Source organism: Giraffa tippelskirchi, chromosome 11 (genome assembly GCF_054371585.1).
Source record: "Giraffa tippelskirchi isolate mGirTip1 chromosome 11, T2T-mGirTip1v1.2.pri, whole genome shotgun sequence".
Classification (NCBI taxonomy): Eukaryota; Metazoa; Chordata; class Mammalia; order Artiodactyla; family Giraffidae; genus Giraffa; species Giraffa tippelskirchi.
Window position 1 is genome coordinate 4,392,038 of NC_137285.1, and position 15,670 is coordinate 4,407,707.

Genomic DNA, 15,670 nt, shown 5'->3' on the forward strand with positions numbered 1-15,670 from the left:
ACGCCTTGGAAGCAGCACAGGCCACCACGGTCTCTGCCTGTACTTTTCTGCCTACCCTCTGCTAGGTCCCTGGACTCAGAGACATGTGTATTTTACTCATTTAATCTTCAAAATGACCCTGGAAGGTAGAGATGAGGAGACCAAGGCTAAGAGGGGAGAGTCATTTTGCTGTGAGCTATAAGCAAGTGATGATTTCAACCTAAGGTGGAGGACCTTGGAGGCCGAGTTCTTTCTACTGGCTTGTGTTGTCTCTTACTGGAAGAGATATGACAATCACATCAGCAAGAATATTTGGTGAGCATCTATTACAGCCTGCATCTGGTCCCATCACTTCATGGCAAAGAGATGAGGAAACAATGGAAACAGTGACAGACTTTATTTGGGGGGGGCTCCAAAATCACTGTAGATGGTGACTGCAGCCATGAAATTAAAAGACACTTGCTTCTTGGAAGAAAAGCTATGACCAATCTAGATAGCATACTAAAAAGCAGAGACATTACTTTGCCAACAAAGGTCTGCCTAGTCAAAGCTATGGTTTTTCCAGTAGTCATGTATGGATGTGAGAGTTGGACTATAAAGAAAGCTGAGCGCTGAAGAACTGATGCTTTTGAACTGTGATGTTACAGAAAACTCTTGAGAGTCCCCTGGACTGCAAGGAGATCAAATCAGTCAATCTTAAAGGAAATCAGTCCTGAATATTCATCGGAAGGACGGATACTTTGGCCACCTGATGCAAAGAACTGACTCACTGGAAAAGACCCTGATGTTAGGAAAGATTGAAGGCAGGAGAAGAAGGAAACGACAGAGGATGAGATAGTTGGATGGCATCACCAACTCGATGGACATGTGTTTGAGCAAGCTCCAGGAATTGGTGTTGGACAGGGAAGCCTGGCATGCTGCAGTCCGTGCGGTCACAAAGAGTTGGACACGACTGAGCGATTGAACTAAACTGTTACAGCCTGCACTATGTGAGGGGCTGTGGAAGACTGTTAAAATACATGGCTTGAGGGGGGAAAGCCCCCGTAAATTCTATCAGCACCCCTCCGTAAACAGACATACAGTCCAAGTAAAACGAGAGAGCCCACTGAGCAAATACAGGTTTCAAAGAAACCTCGGGTCCCCACCACCTTAAGGTCTGTCCTTCACAGAGATTCCAGAACCTGTGCTTATATTTGAACAGTTTAGTCCAGTTGGGAGAACAAACATAAAAAATAAATCATAAAAACAGGATTCTGACCGCTAATTCTGGTAATCTAAAAGGGTTCACTTAAATAAAATGGTTATATAATTGTAGTTTCAAAGAGAGAAAAGGTGAAAAATGAGATTGAGTAAAGTACAGTATTAATGTTCATTTCAATTTCAATATTGCTTTGGCTATGGGCTACAGTTTGAGGTTTCATTATTTAGCTGTAAAGTGTTAGTGACGTGCAGAGATGTGTCTTTTTCAAGGTGAAGTTCAGAGCAATGGGAACACGATGTTGGGAGAGACGCTGAGGCTGGGACAAGGCCACTGATGTGTGGTTTCATGCCAAGGGTCCACCTGTGGGGAGCCCCTTCCCAGCTGAGAACAGCTGGGCCGGGAACACCCATGGAGACAGGCCCAACAGTGTCCAGAGTGGCTCTGCCTGCAGTAAATGCTTCCTGGATACCATTGCAGCCTGCTTACTCCTGGGGCCTGGGATTTCCCAAACTCAGAGGAGAAAAGAGAATGGCTTGGAGCTAACAGCTTGAACTGCAGACCCTCTGTCGCCACTGAGTTAATCCTTTGGTTTCCCCAATGTCGAAAAGGCAATCCTAATAATTCAGCATACTATCAGAATTTCAAACTCAAATTCCCAAACAATCCCCAAAGGAAAATTCTCAAGAATGACCTCAACTGTAGCTTGGTTCCACCCCAAGCCCCCCACTTTTAAGGAAGTAAAGGAAGTGGGGCTATTCATAACTCCTGGCGGGAAAGGGCACTGGTTGGTCTCGCCATGAGGAGTCCTAAACTCAAATCCTACTTGGCTCAGAGGCTAACCCTCATCAAATCACTTAACCACTCCAGCTTCATTTTCTCATCTGACCAAGGCGGGCAGGAGGGAGGGAACACACCACCTGCTTCACAGAATTGCTGAAAAGGTTAATAAGGTAACGTGAACATAAGTGCTTTACACATATGAGGTACTCAATAATAACTGAAAAAAGCTAAAACATTTAAAAATCAGTGCTGACATTAAAATGCAACAACAGCTGACAAAAGCAAAACATTTTCTGTAGTTGAGAACCTGCCTTGACCATCATTGCCAAAGAGCCCCTGGCTTTTTACTCAAAGTCTGAAGTTTAAAAACTCTAGTGTTCGCTTTGGGAGCACATATACTAAAATTGAACTTTAAAAACTCTTATTAGGGATCACAATTAGAAGCTTTCAAATCCTGCTCTTTTGGGTTGCATTTCTGTAAGGAACAACAAATCTGTTTGATCAAAGTCAGGGTCTCATCTAATTAAACGGAACTTAAGCCAGTGAGGTCACCGATCAAAGGTCCCAAGTGGCAGAGGTGCTGTTGCTGGCGTCCTCCGAGGGCAAGTCTGGGAGAATGATGCCACCAGGAGAGAACTTCTCATGGATTAGGAGGGAGGAACAACGCTCCAAATCCCCGACACAGAGGCTTAGGAAGTGATGGAGAAGGGCTTCCTTCTGACCCTGACACTCCCCCAGGGCTCATCACTGTCGTCTTTCTGGGTCAGGTTTTGTACCCAGACCATGATCTGGCCCCGTCTAATTTTTCTCAGACCTCATTTCCTGACCTTTTTTCTTAAAACCGATGTCTTAGCAACACTGATGTGCATGAGAATTCACGTGTGTATGTGCACACATGCTAACTTTTCCCTCCACCCAACCCTAACCTGGCTGCTTAAAGTGTGGTCCTGCAGTGCCAGCATCCCAGGGGCCTGTTAGAAACACAGAATCCCAGGTCTGTCCCAGAGCTACTGGATGAGAACCTGCATGTTAATAAGCTCCCTGGTGATGGTAGGTACCGTAAAGTGGGAGAAGCCCCGCACTAAGGCCCTACTTCTTCCAGAAGCCCTCTGGCAAAGCAGTCCTGCCACCCCCCTGTGCAGAGCAGACCCCCCTCTTCAGTGCTCCCGTCGTTTTGTTCATCTCACGTATGCAGAGCATCTCGCATGTGCTCATCTGTTTATGTACTGCCTTCAGTTCTAAACTAGGGGCTCCCCATGGGCTGCAGACTAGGCCACCCCTGTGTCCCCTACTGTGTAAAGGCCTGATATATGGTTAGAGCTTAAATAATGTCATTTGTCACAGCTAATCACTTCTAAGGTCCTTGTGATTTTAAACTTTAATAATTAATTTTAAATAACTTTAATAACTAACAATATTAAACTTATTATAAGTTTAATAACTAACCCAAATACCTGTGAACTATGTTTAAAAAGTACAGTTTAGGTGAGTCATGTTACACACTTGAATCTGGATACTTTGAATGTGTTTACACATTCAGTTTAAAATTTAAATATTACAAATTTTTTCAGTATTACAAAAACTATTTTTTGTAATTGAAACTTTCAAGCGTACACAAAAAGTAGGAAAGAATATGAGCCCTTACCCAGCATTAACAAATAACCACTTTAGAAAAAACATTCTTATTTCATCTGTTTCCCCCACCCCCGCCCCACCCACTCACTCTTTGGAAGGCTAGATAACTTAAAACAAATCTCAGATATACTATAACTTCAGTGTGTATTTGTAATTTAAAAGGGCTCTCTCTATATGCATGCCATTACTGTACCTATTCAAGTTAACAGTGATTCCTTAATATAATCTAACATTGTCAGGATTCAAATTTCCCTAATTCGAAGGGGAATTTTTATAGTTGAGTGTGTAGAAATCAGGTGAAAATTTTATCGCAAACCAAAAATAGCTCTTGGAGCTGATATGATAAATTTCTCATGCCTGTGGCCTCAGGCTCTAATCAGCAATGTGAAGAAAATCATATTTGTCTTTAAATACCATTTGCAGGTTCTGCTCTCCCCCAACTAGACTACTTAGTTTCAAAAACTGTACGAAACTTTTATAAAGAATCTGTAGGTAAAAGAGAACAAAGCAAAAGCCATGCAGGGTATTAAAGTACCTGTCCCTCAAAAGCAATGAAATAAACAGGAATAGGACTGGTGAGGCTGACTATTTAACAAGAGACAGACACGCAAAGGCTGGACATTAAGCCAAATGATTTCCTGTTCGGTAGTCAACAGGACTTAAGAGATTCAGGAGGCGGGACAAACAGGGATGGTAAACTTGGTGTTGGGATTTCCTTTTAAAAATCTGTATTTCTTCTCTCTGTGATAGAATGGGGTTTCTGAGAAACATATTGGCAGAAGCAGTTTGAAGAGCAAATCCAATTTCCTGGGGGTTGTTCTCCTTTTAACAGTAAGTTCTGATCCGGGCTCCATAGGTCAAGAGCGTAGTTCAGATCTCTCTTTGCTCCCTTTTGAATCAGACTTGGTCTCTGCCTGCCCGCTCATTTTAGCTCTCTGCGTAACAGAGATTCCGGTCTCCACACAATGGCCCACCATTCAACCACACTCGGCTTTGTCCCTAAACATTCATTCCCCCTGGCTCCTGCTGGGTCTGTTATATTCAGATATGAACTTTCCAGGAATCTGATCATGTCACAGGCCTTTTCCTGTATGACAAGTTCAATGCTGATCATGAATAGCGGGCTTCACACAGAGGGTTAGTATTATTCATGAAAATTATGACTCCACATCCAGAAATAGGGCAAAACTGGCCTAAAATAGGCAGGCTGGATCTTAGTTGAGTCCATCAGGCAATTACCAAGGTCTCCTGCTGCAAACAGCTTAGGAGGTTTTCTCACTCTGTTAATCTGACACATTAAAAGCACAGTGTCCTTGCAGACTCAAGGTCTGAGGCCCGGCTCGGTGGGGACCCTGGTGCCCACAGGGTGAACAGAAGGGTTTTCCAAAGGACCAAAGCTAGATACTGCTCCCTCCTCCCACCGCTCTAAACCAAGGGCTCCCAGTTCTCATTCCCAACTTCTGTGTGTCTTCCCACCTTGACCATTTCAAGGCCAGCTTTAGAAGCTCTGAGAGGGTTGTGAAAGCGCCTTTAAGAAAAATGATATTTAGTCTTTCTTTTTTGGAACAGTGAGACACATGTGACAAATATTACAAATTAGAGGGGACCTAGGTGGTTCCTACTGTTTTGTTGGAATTCTCTACTTTGGAACTCAGTCTCAGTGACCACATGAGTCTGCTCCCATTGGCCCAAATTATATTTTATAAATGAGAGTTGAGGATTATCTTTCCAAATAAAAGTACCCGGACTGAAACCCCCTCTTCGCCGTTCCTGAGAGAATGACATAGGCTGGTACTAAAAGACCATCATTGTGCAGAACAAATGGACCGAGGAAAATCTGCTTTCCTCTCCCCCTGCCCCTTCCTTCTTCACATAACTAGAGCCAAAAGAGATGTTTTTCATTTTAAAAATTTGATTAAGCAGCCTGGGCAAAAGCCTCTTCTAGTCTTTACTGTTTTCTCAATTTGGGGGAGCTGAATCAAGGTATATCAGGCTGGAAAGACAGGGAAATGAGGGCCTAACTGCTGGGCAGTAGTGAGATGTGCGAAAGTTTAGCTCACGAAAAGTGAGCACTGGTCCACCTGAGGCAGCAGAATTCTGACTGCTGAGGTGGGCATGGGGAGAGAGTCTTGGGTCCCACTTGGACCTCCATACCCCTTCCTGACCTGCGGAGTGGGAGAGAAGGCAGGGCAAAGGGTAGATTTATATCATGAGGGAAAAAATTCGGGTAGGATTATTATGAAAGAGCAGTCTTTTCCTTCAGCTCTAAGAACTGAGAAACTCTATTCATCTGGCATATCTAACAAGATATTATAAACACCGATTAGTAAATAAATGCCTTATGGTTATCACATTTAGTTTTGATTTCCGTATGTTAAATCGTCCCACAACATTTTCAACCTAGTTTTCAAGTATCTTTCTAAGATCCTTTGACACATCACATATGCCCTGAGGGTCAAGATACCTTTCTGCCTTTACATATAATAAACACCGAACAGGCAATGAAGGAATGAACAGATTAGAAGACAGATCTTGTGCTAAAAGGCTGAAGAAAGTGGGTTTTCCAGTAGTAGAGAGTGACAAATTGTGAGCTATTATAATATAACAATAGAACATCTTTATGCTAATATGAGGAAAGGAGCTATCACATTGGTTTTGAAGGTATCTAATTAGACATTTACTGAACACCAGCTTTCAGGGGACACAGCACATCAAATCTAAACAGTAAGTAGAGTCACAACTTAGTTTTACTGTCAATAAAAGGCTCTTCGTTCATTCTTAAAAAAAAAAAAATTGGCCACACCCCGTGGGAATCTTAGTTTCCCGACTAGGGATTGAACTCAGGCCCCAGAAGTGAGAGTGCTGAGTCCTAACCACTGGACTGCCAGGGAATTCCCTCATTTTTTAAAATTAATTCCCCAAAATGGAAGGTACCGTTTCTTTTTCTGGACTGCTACCAAGCTGGTGCCATCTCTACCCATGAAAGAATCGGTGTGAGGAAAGCCAGCGGGAGGTGAAGTTCTGGGCTTATCCATGGAGGGAAGGGGTTCCTGAGAGAACCTGAGGGTCTCCTTCCCAAAAAGCCTCCCTGGGAGAAGTGAAAATCTTCAGCCCAGGTGGCTTTTCCCCCACCTGCTCCAGGAAGCCCACCTGCCTGCACTACCTGCCCTCCCTGCCGCCCCACCACTGGCCTCCACTCCGAAAGCCTAGTGCTCGGGGCCAAGGGGGTGTCAGAGTCTTACTCTGGCAGGTGGGGATCTCGCAGTACTTCCAGTAGACGCCGTCCTCGTGCTCCGCCACGTAGCACCAGGGGCTCACGTCACCGTCTGGGTTTCTGGGGAGGGAAAAGGACACACCCGGTAACACTCCCTTTGTTTTAAGTCAACTGGCTCATTGCTTCTCAGTTTTACCAACCCCCAACCCCCACCAAAACCAAACCAAACAGACAAAAAATCTTCAGCTTCTGTGTTGTTTCTAATAATTCATATGTATCTTAATACCACCTCTCATGAAGAAGAAGAAAGTGGTAATACTACAAAAACAACACAATGCACTGCCATAGAAACTTCAGAGCTTGAGGGTGGGGGTGGGGAATGAGCAAAGGCGAAGTGTGTTTACACGAATTCACTGCAGTGTGACTGGGACAACTGACCATTGAATAGATGATGCCAAACAGCCCTGGCACCTTAACTGTGAACACGGCGATCCCACGACTGGGAGAGCACAGGTAGGCATAGAACTGTGGATAAATAAACACACGAATGGGGCAAATGGTCAGGAAGGAGACTTGGTGGTTACAAGCCAAAGGTCCTGAAGATAGGCAAAACCCCCTTTACTGCACAATTTCTCTTTCAATGCTGTATTCTAAGGAAATCTTTACTTACAAAGATGTTCACCACAGCATTTTCACAATGCAAAAAAGTTAGAAACAACAATTAAAGGTTGGTTGAATAAATATGTCCATATAAGGGAAAGCTAGACAGCTGGTAAAAATGTGGTATAGAGACACATTTATTAACATGGAAAGATATTCACAACGTCTTGTTAGGTTTTTTTTTTTAAAGGCAGTTCTAAAACACGATGCATGACAACAATCCCATTTTTGAAAAGATATATTTAGGGATGGATACACACCAGACCCTTGAAAGTATCTCTAGATGATGGGACTATAGGTATTAATAATTCTAATGTTTTTCTTTTCTGATTTTGTTTATTTTCTTATGTCTTCTAGAGTGAACACTGTGTGACTTTTAAACAATAAAATAAAATTCACATGATCCAGACTCCACTGACAACTTTTCAACAGGATCAGGCTAGTCAACTCATGTGTGATAGAAATGGGTCCTATTTTCACATCAAAATACTAACTTCTCAGAAACTTCTAAAGAAAACTACACCAGAGAGTCTCAGTCAGAACATAGAGTCCTGTTATCCTGGTATCAGCTTCTGACATGGCAGTAATAATTGCAAAAGACTTATTTCACATTTCTAAACGAGTGGCCTGGAATAAATGCCTTTAAGGTCTTTTCAACTCTGAGATGCCACGACAATAATGGGCAGTGCTGCTGAAACACAGCAAAAGATGGCAGGGGTTAGTGGACACACAGAAAAGCCTTGCCTCTCCCGTTGCTTTTCAAGCTCCCTTTATTTGGACTCAGAAGGCTGGAAACCTGACACTCCGGTTAGGCCGGAAATGGGCATAAAGACCCTGCGGCCTAAGCTTTTGCAGCAGCCCCTATCAGGCCTGGGAGGGATCAGCCTATTGTGTGGCCCAGAAGATAAGCCACCCTGAAGCACAAAGGGTCCTTTTATTTTTTGTGCCCAAAGGCAGGTGCCAGCACCAACCCTGCTGTCCCGGCCTCTCTGTCCTCCCACCCCCAACCCAGATACGCGGAGCCCAGAGAAGCCCATTCCCATCACTCGCCATCTCTCAGACGTCGCGACTGGGATGGCATCGGACACATCACGTAAGACAAACACGGTGTCGGGTGTCAGCTGAGAAATCAAAGTTGGAGACCTTGTACAAAGCCCTTCTTTAGACAGCATTTCACTGTCATTTTCCTCCCTCTATTCGGGGTTTGGCTTTGATGTAGGATTTGTAAAGGCTTTCGAAAACAACTGTTTGTTATCAGAGTCAAAACCATTCTGAAAAGCATCAGAATAGGTTAAGAAAGAACAAGCAAATTCATCTTTGACTCGCTGCAGTGCTAAAACAAAAGGTCCCGAGGCTCTCTGATGTGATAAGCATCAGTAATTTCAGTGTCCCTTTTTTGAACGATAAACGGTTCGGTCAGGTCTGGTACACTTCACCAAATCAAAGGAGAGGCCTGCGGCCAGCCAAAGCTCGGGAGGAAAGTGGTGCTCCTGGCGCTTACTGTTTTCTTAATGGATATTGACTGGTGCATGTGTGGGAGCCTAGTGGTGGAACTGGGTGCTAAGCTATAAGAAAAGATTTTTTTTTTCATGTAAATTAAACCTCATGGGAAATTTAAAATCAGATTTAAAAACAGGAGCACGTCTGAGAAGAGTTGCTTGATAGAAGGCAACAGAAAAACAGAATAAACCAACAGCCTAATACCAAGAGATAGTTTAGAACAAGAAGATAAAACAAAAAATAAACACTGGTTTCTCTTCCTAAATACTCTTCTTAACCCACGCCAACTATTCCCAATAGAAAAACTAGGGGAAGGAAATAAGCCAGAAGTGGAGTGGGGTTCATTTCTTTTAAATATGAAAGAAAAAAATTAATGATCATGTACAACTTTGAAAATAAAATGTAAAAGGATTATTTAATGAGCATGTGTAACATTCATTGGAAGGACTGATGTTGAAGCTGAAACTCCAATACTTTGGCCACCTCATGCGAAGAGTTGACTCATTGGAAAAGACCCTGATGCTGGGAAGGATTGGGGGCAGGAGGAGAAGGGGACGACAGAGGATGAGATGGCTGGATGGCATCACCGACTCGATGGACGTGAGTTTGGGCAAACTCTGGGAGTTGGTGATGGACAGGGAGGCCTGGAGTGCTGCGATTCATAGGGTCGCAATGAGTCGGACACGACTGAGCGACTGAACTGAACTGAACATTAACGCTAAAATGCAAAAGATAGCAAAATGTGAAGCAGTATATAAACAAACTGTTATCTCTGGGAAGAAGGCCTTGGAGAGGATTTGGGAGGGAAGAGGTAAAATGGGGACTTTATTTAAACTACATATATATATATCTGTGGTGTTTGAGAAATTTTTTTAATAACCTTTTAATATTTCTATAACAAACAATAAAATGTAACATATAAAAAACAGCAATCAAATAGCAAACTGAAAAACAGTGCACTAGCAGCTATGAGGGAATGGCCAGCTGGTGTCCATTAGAACCGAGGGGAAGCAAAGACATGAAGACAACACGGACTATAGGCCTGGAGACTTCAAGATAAGCACAAGGGTCCTAGATGTGCGCAAAGGTACCTGGGGAGGGCAGCAGGTAAACACTGGAGCCCGTGCAGTGCAGGTATAAATATGTTGTCTCAGCTGGGTCAACAGTGCCATGGTTGAGATCCCATGAACTCAACATTGAGATCCCATTGAGAGCCCATTGAGATCTAACATTCTGCTAGAACTGGGGGCAGAGTGTGTGGCTCAAAGAGTAGCTCAGTGGTTGTTTTTCCCTGCACCAGTGGCTCAAGAGGCTGCCTTTGTACCTGCCCTAATAATAATTAAATTCAGCACATGGCTGAACCATGAGTCATGTAACCAGGACCCTGGGTATAAATACCTAAGACGTAGCTATACCCAAAGGTGCTCTGGTCCCTACTGACCAGCGATTCTCAACCTGGTTTGGATCACTGACAACTTTGAGGATCTGGTCAAAGCCATGGATCGTCTCCCCCGACAATCACAAGTACACACTTGAAGCACCATGGAGTTCAGCCCCTATGAGGGTCAGACAGCAGGTGAAAGAGCAAAGAAACACCTGAGTATACTGAGAGGAAAGAAACAGCACAAATCTGCTGGCTACATCTGCTCCCAGAGCAAGGTGGTCCTGGGCTGGCAGAAGGTGGGACAACACAGGGCATCTTCCTTTGCTCAGAAGCAGAGGGAGGTTCGGGCTGCAGACAGTGCTCCGCTTGCCCACAACGTCCACGGCAGCTTAAGAAGCTGAGTCTTCTGGTGGCAGCGCCAACAAAGGAAACCCTCCCAAAGAGACATGGAAGTCACCAGACAGGAAAGCACAGCTCTGAAAACCAGCATCAAAGAGCCCCAAGTTGAAAAGAGATTTTGTGTTTGTGTGTGTTTGTGTGCACATGAGCACACAGTTTTGGGAGAAACGTTTCTAAAATAGTAACAAGAAAGGCCTTCTGAGTTGGCCAAAGGGAAGACAAAGCTTTGCCTAGTTGTGAGCAAGGTGGGAAGAGACTGGAGGAGGGTCTTACCTGCAGTAGTTATGCTCGCCCACGCCCCCCTCCCCGTTGGGGTACTTCAGAGTGTTGTAAGGATGCTGGAAAGTCTCGTTCCAGAACAGACATGGCTTCCCACCTTGCAGTGCCGTCCAGTTCTGCGTTCCCCTGTAATCTGCACCGTTGGCTGTGAAACATTCTAGGAGAAAGAAAAGGCAGAACAAACTAAATTTCTGGCGACATCTATAGCTTCCTCCCTCTGTGCTTGATGTCTTGTTTTGTTTGGATGGAGCTGGAAATGGGTAGCGTCTTGCTGGATCCGGGACACAGCGGGTTGAACATTGGTAGGGCTGGGTACCCTCCAAAGGCCAGGCTCCTCTTGGCGCTTGCTTGTCTGCAGACACAAGGACATTTTCCCCGAAAGTATACAGATCCCAGCTAGGATACAAACAGGGAACTGAAATGTATTGAAGCCCATGAAATGAACCGGGAAAACCCCCAAATCTGGGAGCCGTCTGTGAGGAACTCTGGGTGCTCAGAGGGGGTCACTGCACCGCCAGCGTCTCCGCGTGGTAACTGGAACCAGGGCGCCAGCTCTAACTGAGCTCTCCTCTACGATCTGCAAGGCTGCACTGACGCTTGGATTTAATAAGACCATCGGATACAGCAACGCTTTGGAATCCCAATCACACGGGTCTGAGAATGACTCACATTCCCTGGTAATGAAGAACAGTCCTCCCCACGCTGCTTGAGACGGAGGTGCCACAAAACAGACAGTCAACAGGAGGGAGCGGGCGCTGAGCTGGCATTTTCTTTCACCTCCTTCTGAAATTCCTTCCTATAGGACATGTTCAGCATGGTCTGATGACAAAATCCTTGCAGGTGCAACAATTGTGCTTCTAAAATCTGCCTTTCGGACTTCGTGGGGGGAGGGGGGAGGGTTGGATGGGAACCTTGGCTGAGAGGATTTTCCCCACACATATTGCATGCATTACATTCGCAGAGGTTCATGAGAAAGGCACAGTACAAAGAGCGATTTCCGAAAATTAGCTTAGTTCAAACTGACAGATAGAAGCACTTCAAACACTTCTTTAAGATGTATCCCTAGGGACCTGACAATCTGGGGGAGTTTTGCTAACATTCTTGGCTCTGTTCCTTTCCCTCTCCTGGCATGTGCTGACCCACGACTTCCGGCATGAAGGACTCACACCTCCGGCTCCCAATGTGGGGCGTGCTCCTCCTCCGACCTCAGCATGTGCATAACACAGGCAGGTCTATACTCTGAAATGTATCTGAAACCTACCTGCAGACCATCTCTCTTCCTGTACCCGCTTCCTCTCCCAATCTGGGCCCTGTGTTTTGCCCAGAATGGCACGGTTTTATGGACAGCCAAAATAACCGGGAACCCCAGGCTGCACAGGACACCCTCGCACTTCACCTACACGTTGTGAGAAGGGCGACTCATCATGTTCTGAGTCAACCAAACCCTTCACCAAGAGTGTGCACGAATTAAAAAGGTTCAAAGGTAATTGAAGGAGACAGCTCAGTATAGCAGAAAACCCACAGGTCCCAGACCTGATGCCAAACAGCTGCGTGACCTTGGATGAATCACCACCATCCACATCACCGCTGATGTTTACGTGGGGTTCTACTGAGTCCCAGGCTCTGCTCTAAGTGCTTCACATCAGCTCATCACCAGCCCAGCCTGGAGTCCTTAACACTCCCATTTTACAGATGAGGCAACTAAGGCACGTAATCACACTCTATGCTACCTCTGACAGAACCCCTTGGCATCACCCTGGCTTTCCCATGCTCTCCCTCACCCTGTTTCCTCTCATAGTTGAGTCCTGTTGACTTCTGTCAAATGTGTTCCTGAAACTACCCTCTCATCTCGGGCGCTGCCACCTTTGTCCCGTTCGCCATGGGAGGACAATATGGTCCGATTCAGGTCCCACGGCATCCACTTTCGTGCTCCCAACAGCTCATTCTCCACACAGGGCTCAAAACTCCCAGAGAGACGTGAGCACTGGGAGCAAAACCCAGAGCCTTCACCCGTCTGTGAAGCCCGTGAGATGCAGCCCCAGGCCCTCTCCCCACCGCCGAGCTCTCCCCTCATCGTGTGCTGTGCTCCAGTCACATTCTTCTGCTTTTAATTCTATAAACACACCACACTATTTCCTGCCCGAAAAGTTCTTCCCCTAATACTTCCCATCACAGACTAAACATTACCTCCTCAGAAAACCCTTCCCCACTGTCTCCACTCCTGTTTTTCTGCCCTTCATTTGTTTCCTTCATAGCACTTATCATCACTAGGAATATACACAATCTGCTGGAGAAAGAGAGAGACTGAGTGTGTGTGTGCGTGTGTGTGTGAGTGAATGTGGTCTTGCCACATCAGAGCCCTACCCAGTCTCAGGGTTAGCGCAGGACCTGGGAACCTATATTTCTAAAAATCTGCCCTGGCGATGATTCTAAGAACATCATGCCAATCTCTGCCAGTTACTAGAATCTTAATTTCTATGTGTTAATACATCTTTTTCCCCTATTGAAAGTGACTGACGAGGGGCTTGGGAGCCAGAAATGCAGGCTGACCAACGGAAAGCCTTAGCAGTAGACAGCAATTTGCAGGGCAGTGGGTCAGTGTTCCCTGATGACTTGATCTGAAGAAGAACGCGGTGGCCATCCATACAAGGGCCAGCCCTCTGGAACGGGATGAGGTGGCATCTGAGAGATGGGATGGGTACGAGCATGCCTGTTGGCTTTAGTCTGCTTCTCCCAGACCCAGTCTTGTTCTTAATTATACTCGGGAAACTGAGGCAGTGTTACCAGATTTGACAATTATTTTTTGAGCAGACTTGCCCAGTGCATGTCAATTGTGTGTGTGTTGAGGGGGAGGGGGGACCAAGAAAAACAAATGTGAACATTCTGGATTACAATTATGTGTGCATCTTGATTTCATCAGAATACCAGGGTGGGTACTAGGTAATGGGGGAGACGGCAATGGCAACCCACTCCAGTACTCTCGCCTGGAAGATCCCATGGACGGAGGAGCCTGGTAGGCTGCAGTCCATGGGGTCACTAAGACCGAGCGACTTCACTTTCACTTTTACTTTCATGCATTGGGGAAGGAAATGGCAACCCACTTCAGTGTTCTTGCCTAGAGAATCCCAGGGACGGCGGAGCCTGGTGGGCTGCCGTCTATGGGGTCGCACAGAGTCGGACATGACTGAAGCGACTTAGCAGCAGCAGCAGCACTAGGTAATGGGGACCCTGCCCACCTTGTTTCCTACTGCTGGGAAACTGACCTAAGCCTTGGCTAGACAAGCAAGGAGAGGCTTAAACCAATAAAAAATAAAGTATCACATGGCTGGTTGTAATATTTATGCATTCGGTGAAAGAGAACGAGCCAAGGAGATAAATCTAATGTCCAGGATATTATTCATTAATTCATTCAACAAATATTTATTCAACACTTACTATGTGTCTGGCACTGTTCACAGCACTGGGACCATGTGGTGAACACTCTGCATTCACGTGCTAACAGGGCTTCACACTCATAATACACCAATCAAAGTCAATGCTAGCCAGTGCTGGGTGCAACAAGGGAAAATGGAGTAAGGGGATGGAGGTGGAATGGTGGGGGTTCTCTTTTAGGAAGGGCCTGGAAAGGAGATGTTTGTGCAAAGATGTGGACAAGAAGAGGAAGCAAACAGTAAATGACACAACAAGGGCTTTCTGGGTAGAGGGCATGGCAGGCACAAACCCGGAAAACTGCATATGGACTCTTTGGGAAAGTGCAAGGCCACTCCTCTGACCCAGCCAGAGTAGGGCGAGTGTGTGGAGAAGGGTGGGTGGGACATGAAGAGGAGGAGGGGCCAGGCAAGACCAGGACATGTAAGGTCTTGAAGGTCATATAAGTTAGATTTTGGCTTTTGTTCTAAGAGTGAGAGGAAGTCATCGGAGGGCTTTGAGCAGAGAAGTGACGTGATCAGATTTATCCTTTAGCAGAACTGCAGTTGCCGGGTGGAGGAAGAGCTGTGGAAAGCATGCCAAGCACGTGGCAAGGGGACCCTAGGTGGCTGCTGCAGACGATGGGCTGGAAAGAAGGGTGGCCTGGGCCTGACTGGCAGCTAAAGGGTGGGAAGAAGTGGCTGCACTCTGGATGTATTTTGAAGGTAGAACCAAAGTATTTGCTGGGGGGCGGGGGTTTGATGAATACAGGGTCCCAGAGAAAGAGCAGTTGGCGACAACACCAAGGAGGTAGGCCTGGGCAGCTGGGTGAATGGGGCTGCCATGTACTACGATGGGGTGGACCCATGAGGCACAGTATCTTGCCGGTGGAATCAAGGCTTTGGTTTTGGACAGGAAAACTGGATGGAGATAAGAGAGTAAGCAGATGGCTAGATGAGCCCAGGGTTGAGGAAAGAAACCAAGGCCAGATCCAGAAGTGTGGAAGTAACAGCGTTTGTGTGGAGAGAGAGAACATCTGGGCCGCGCCCTGGGGCCCTGCTGCATTTCAGGCCTGGAAGAAGGACCCAGCAGTGAAAGCTGACAGAGTTCAGTCTGGGAGGTGGGATCTTTAAGGGAGAAGGGGTTTTGAGAAGGAAGGGATCACAAGCTGTGAAAAGCACTGCTTTATCTCCTGCCTGTCTTCTCTAGCTGGAGACCACTCCATTCATCT

General features: G+C 45.9%; 1 protein-coding gene across 7 annotated transcripts in view; it reads right to left on the minus strand.

The window, feature by feature from the left end:
* KREMEN1 (kringle containing transmembrane protein 1) overlaps positions 1-15,670 on the minus strand; it is an 81,257-nt gene that overhangs the window by 51,712 nt on the left and 13,875 nt on the right. For 5 of the 7 annotated variants that reach the window (XM_081542831.1, XM_081542832.1, XM_081542830.1 and 2 more), the window contains exons 2-3: positions 11,026-11,188; positions 6,838-6,929 (exon numbers count right to left, since the gene is read on the minus strand). In XM_081542831.1, the coding sequence (XP_081398957.1) occupies positions 6,838-6,929; positions 11,026-11,188 (255 nt within the window). The remainder of the gene's footprint in view (positions 1-6,837; positions 6,930-11,025; positions 11,189-15,670) is intronic. The other 2 variants (XM_081542833.1, XM_081542834.1) reach the window with 2 other exon arrangements.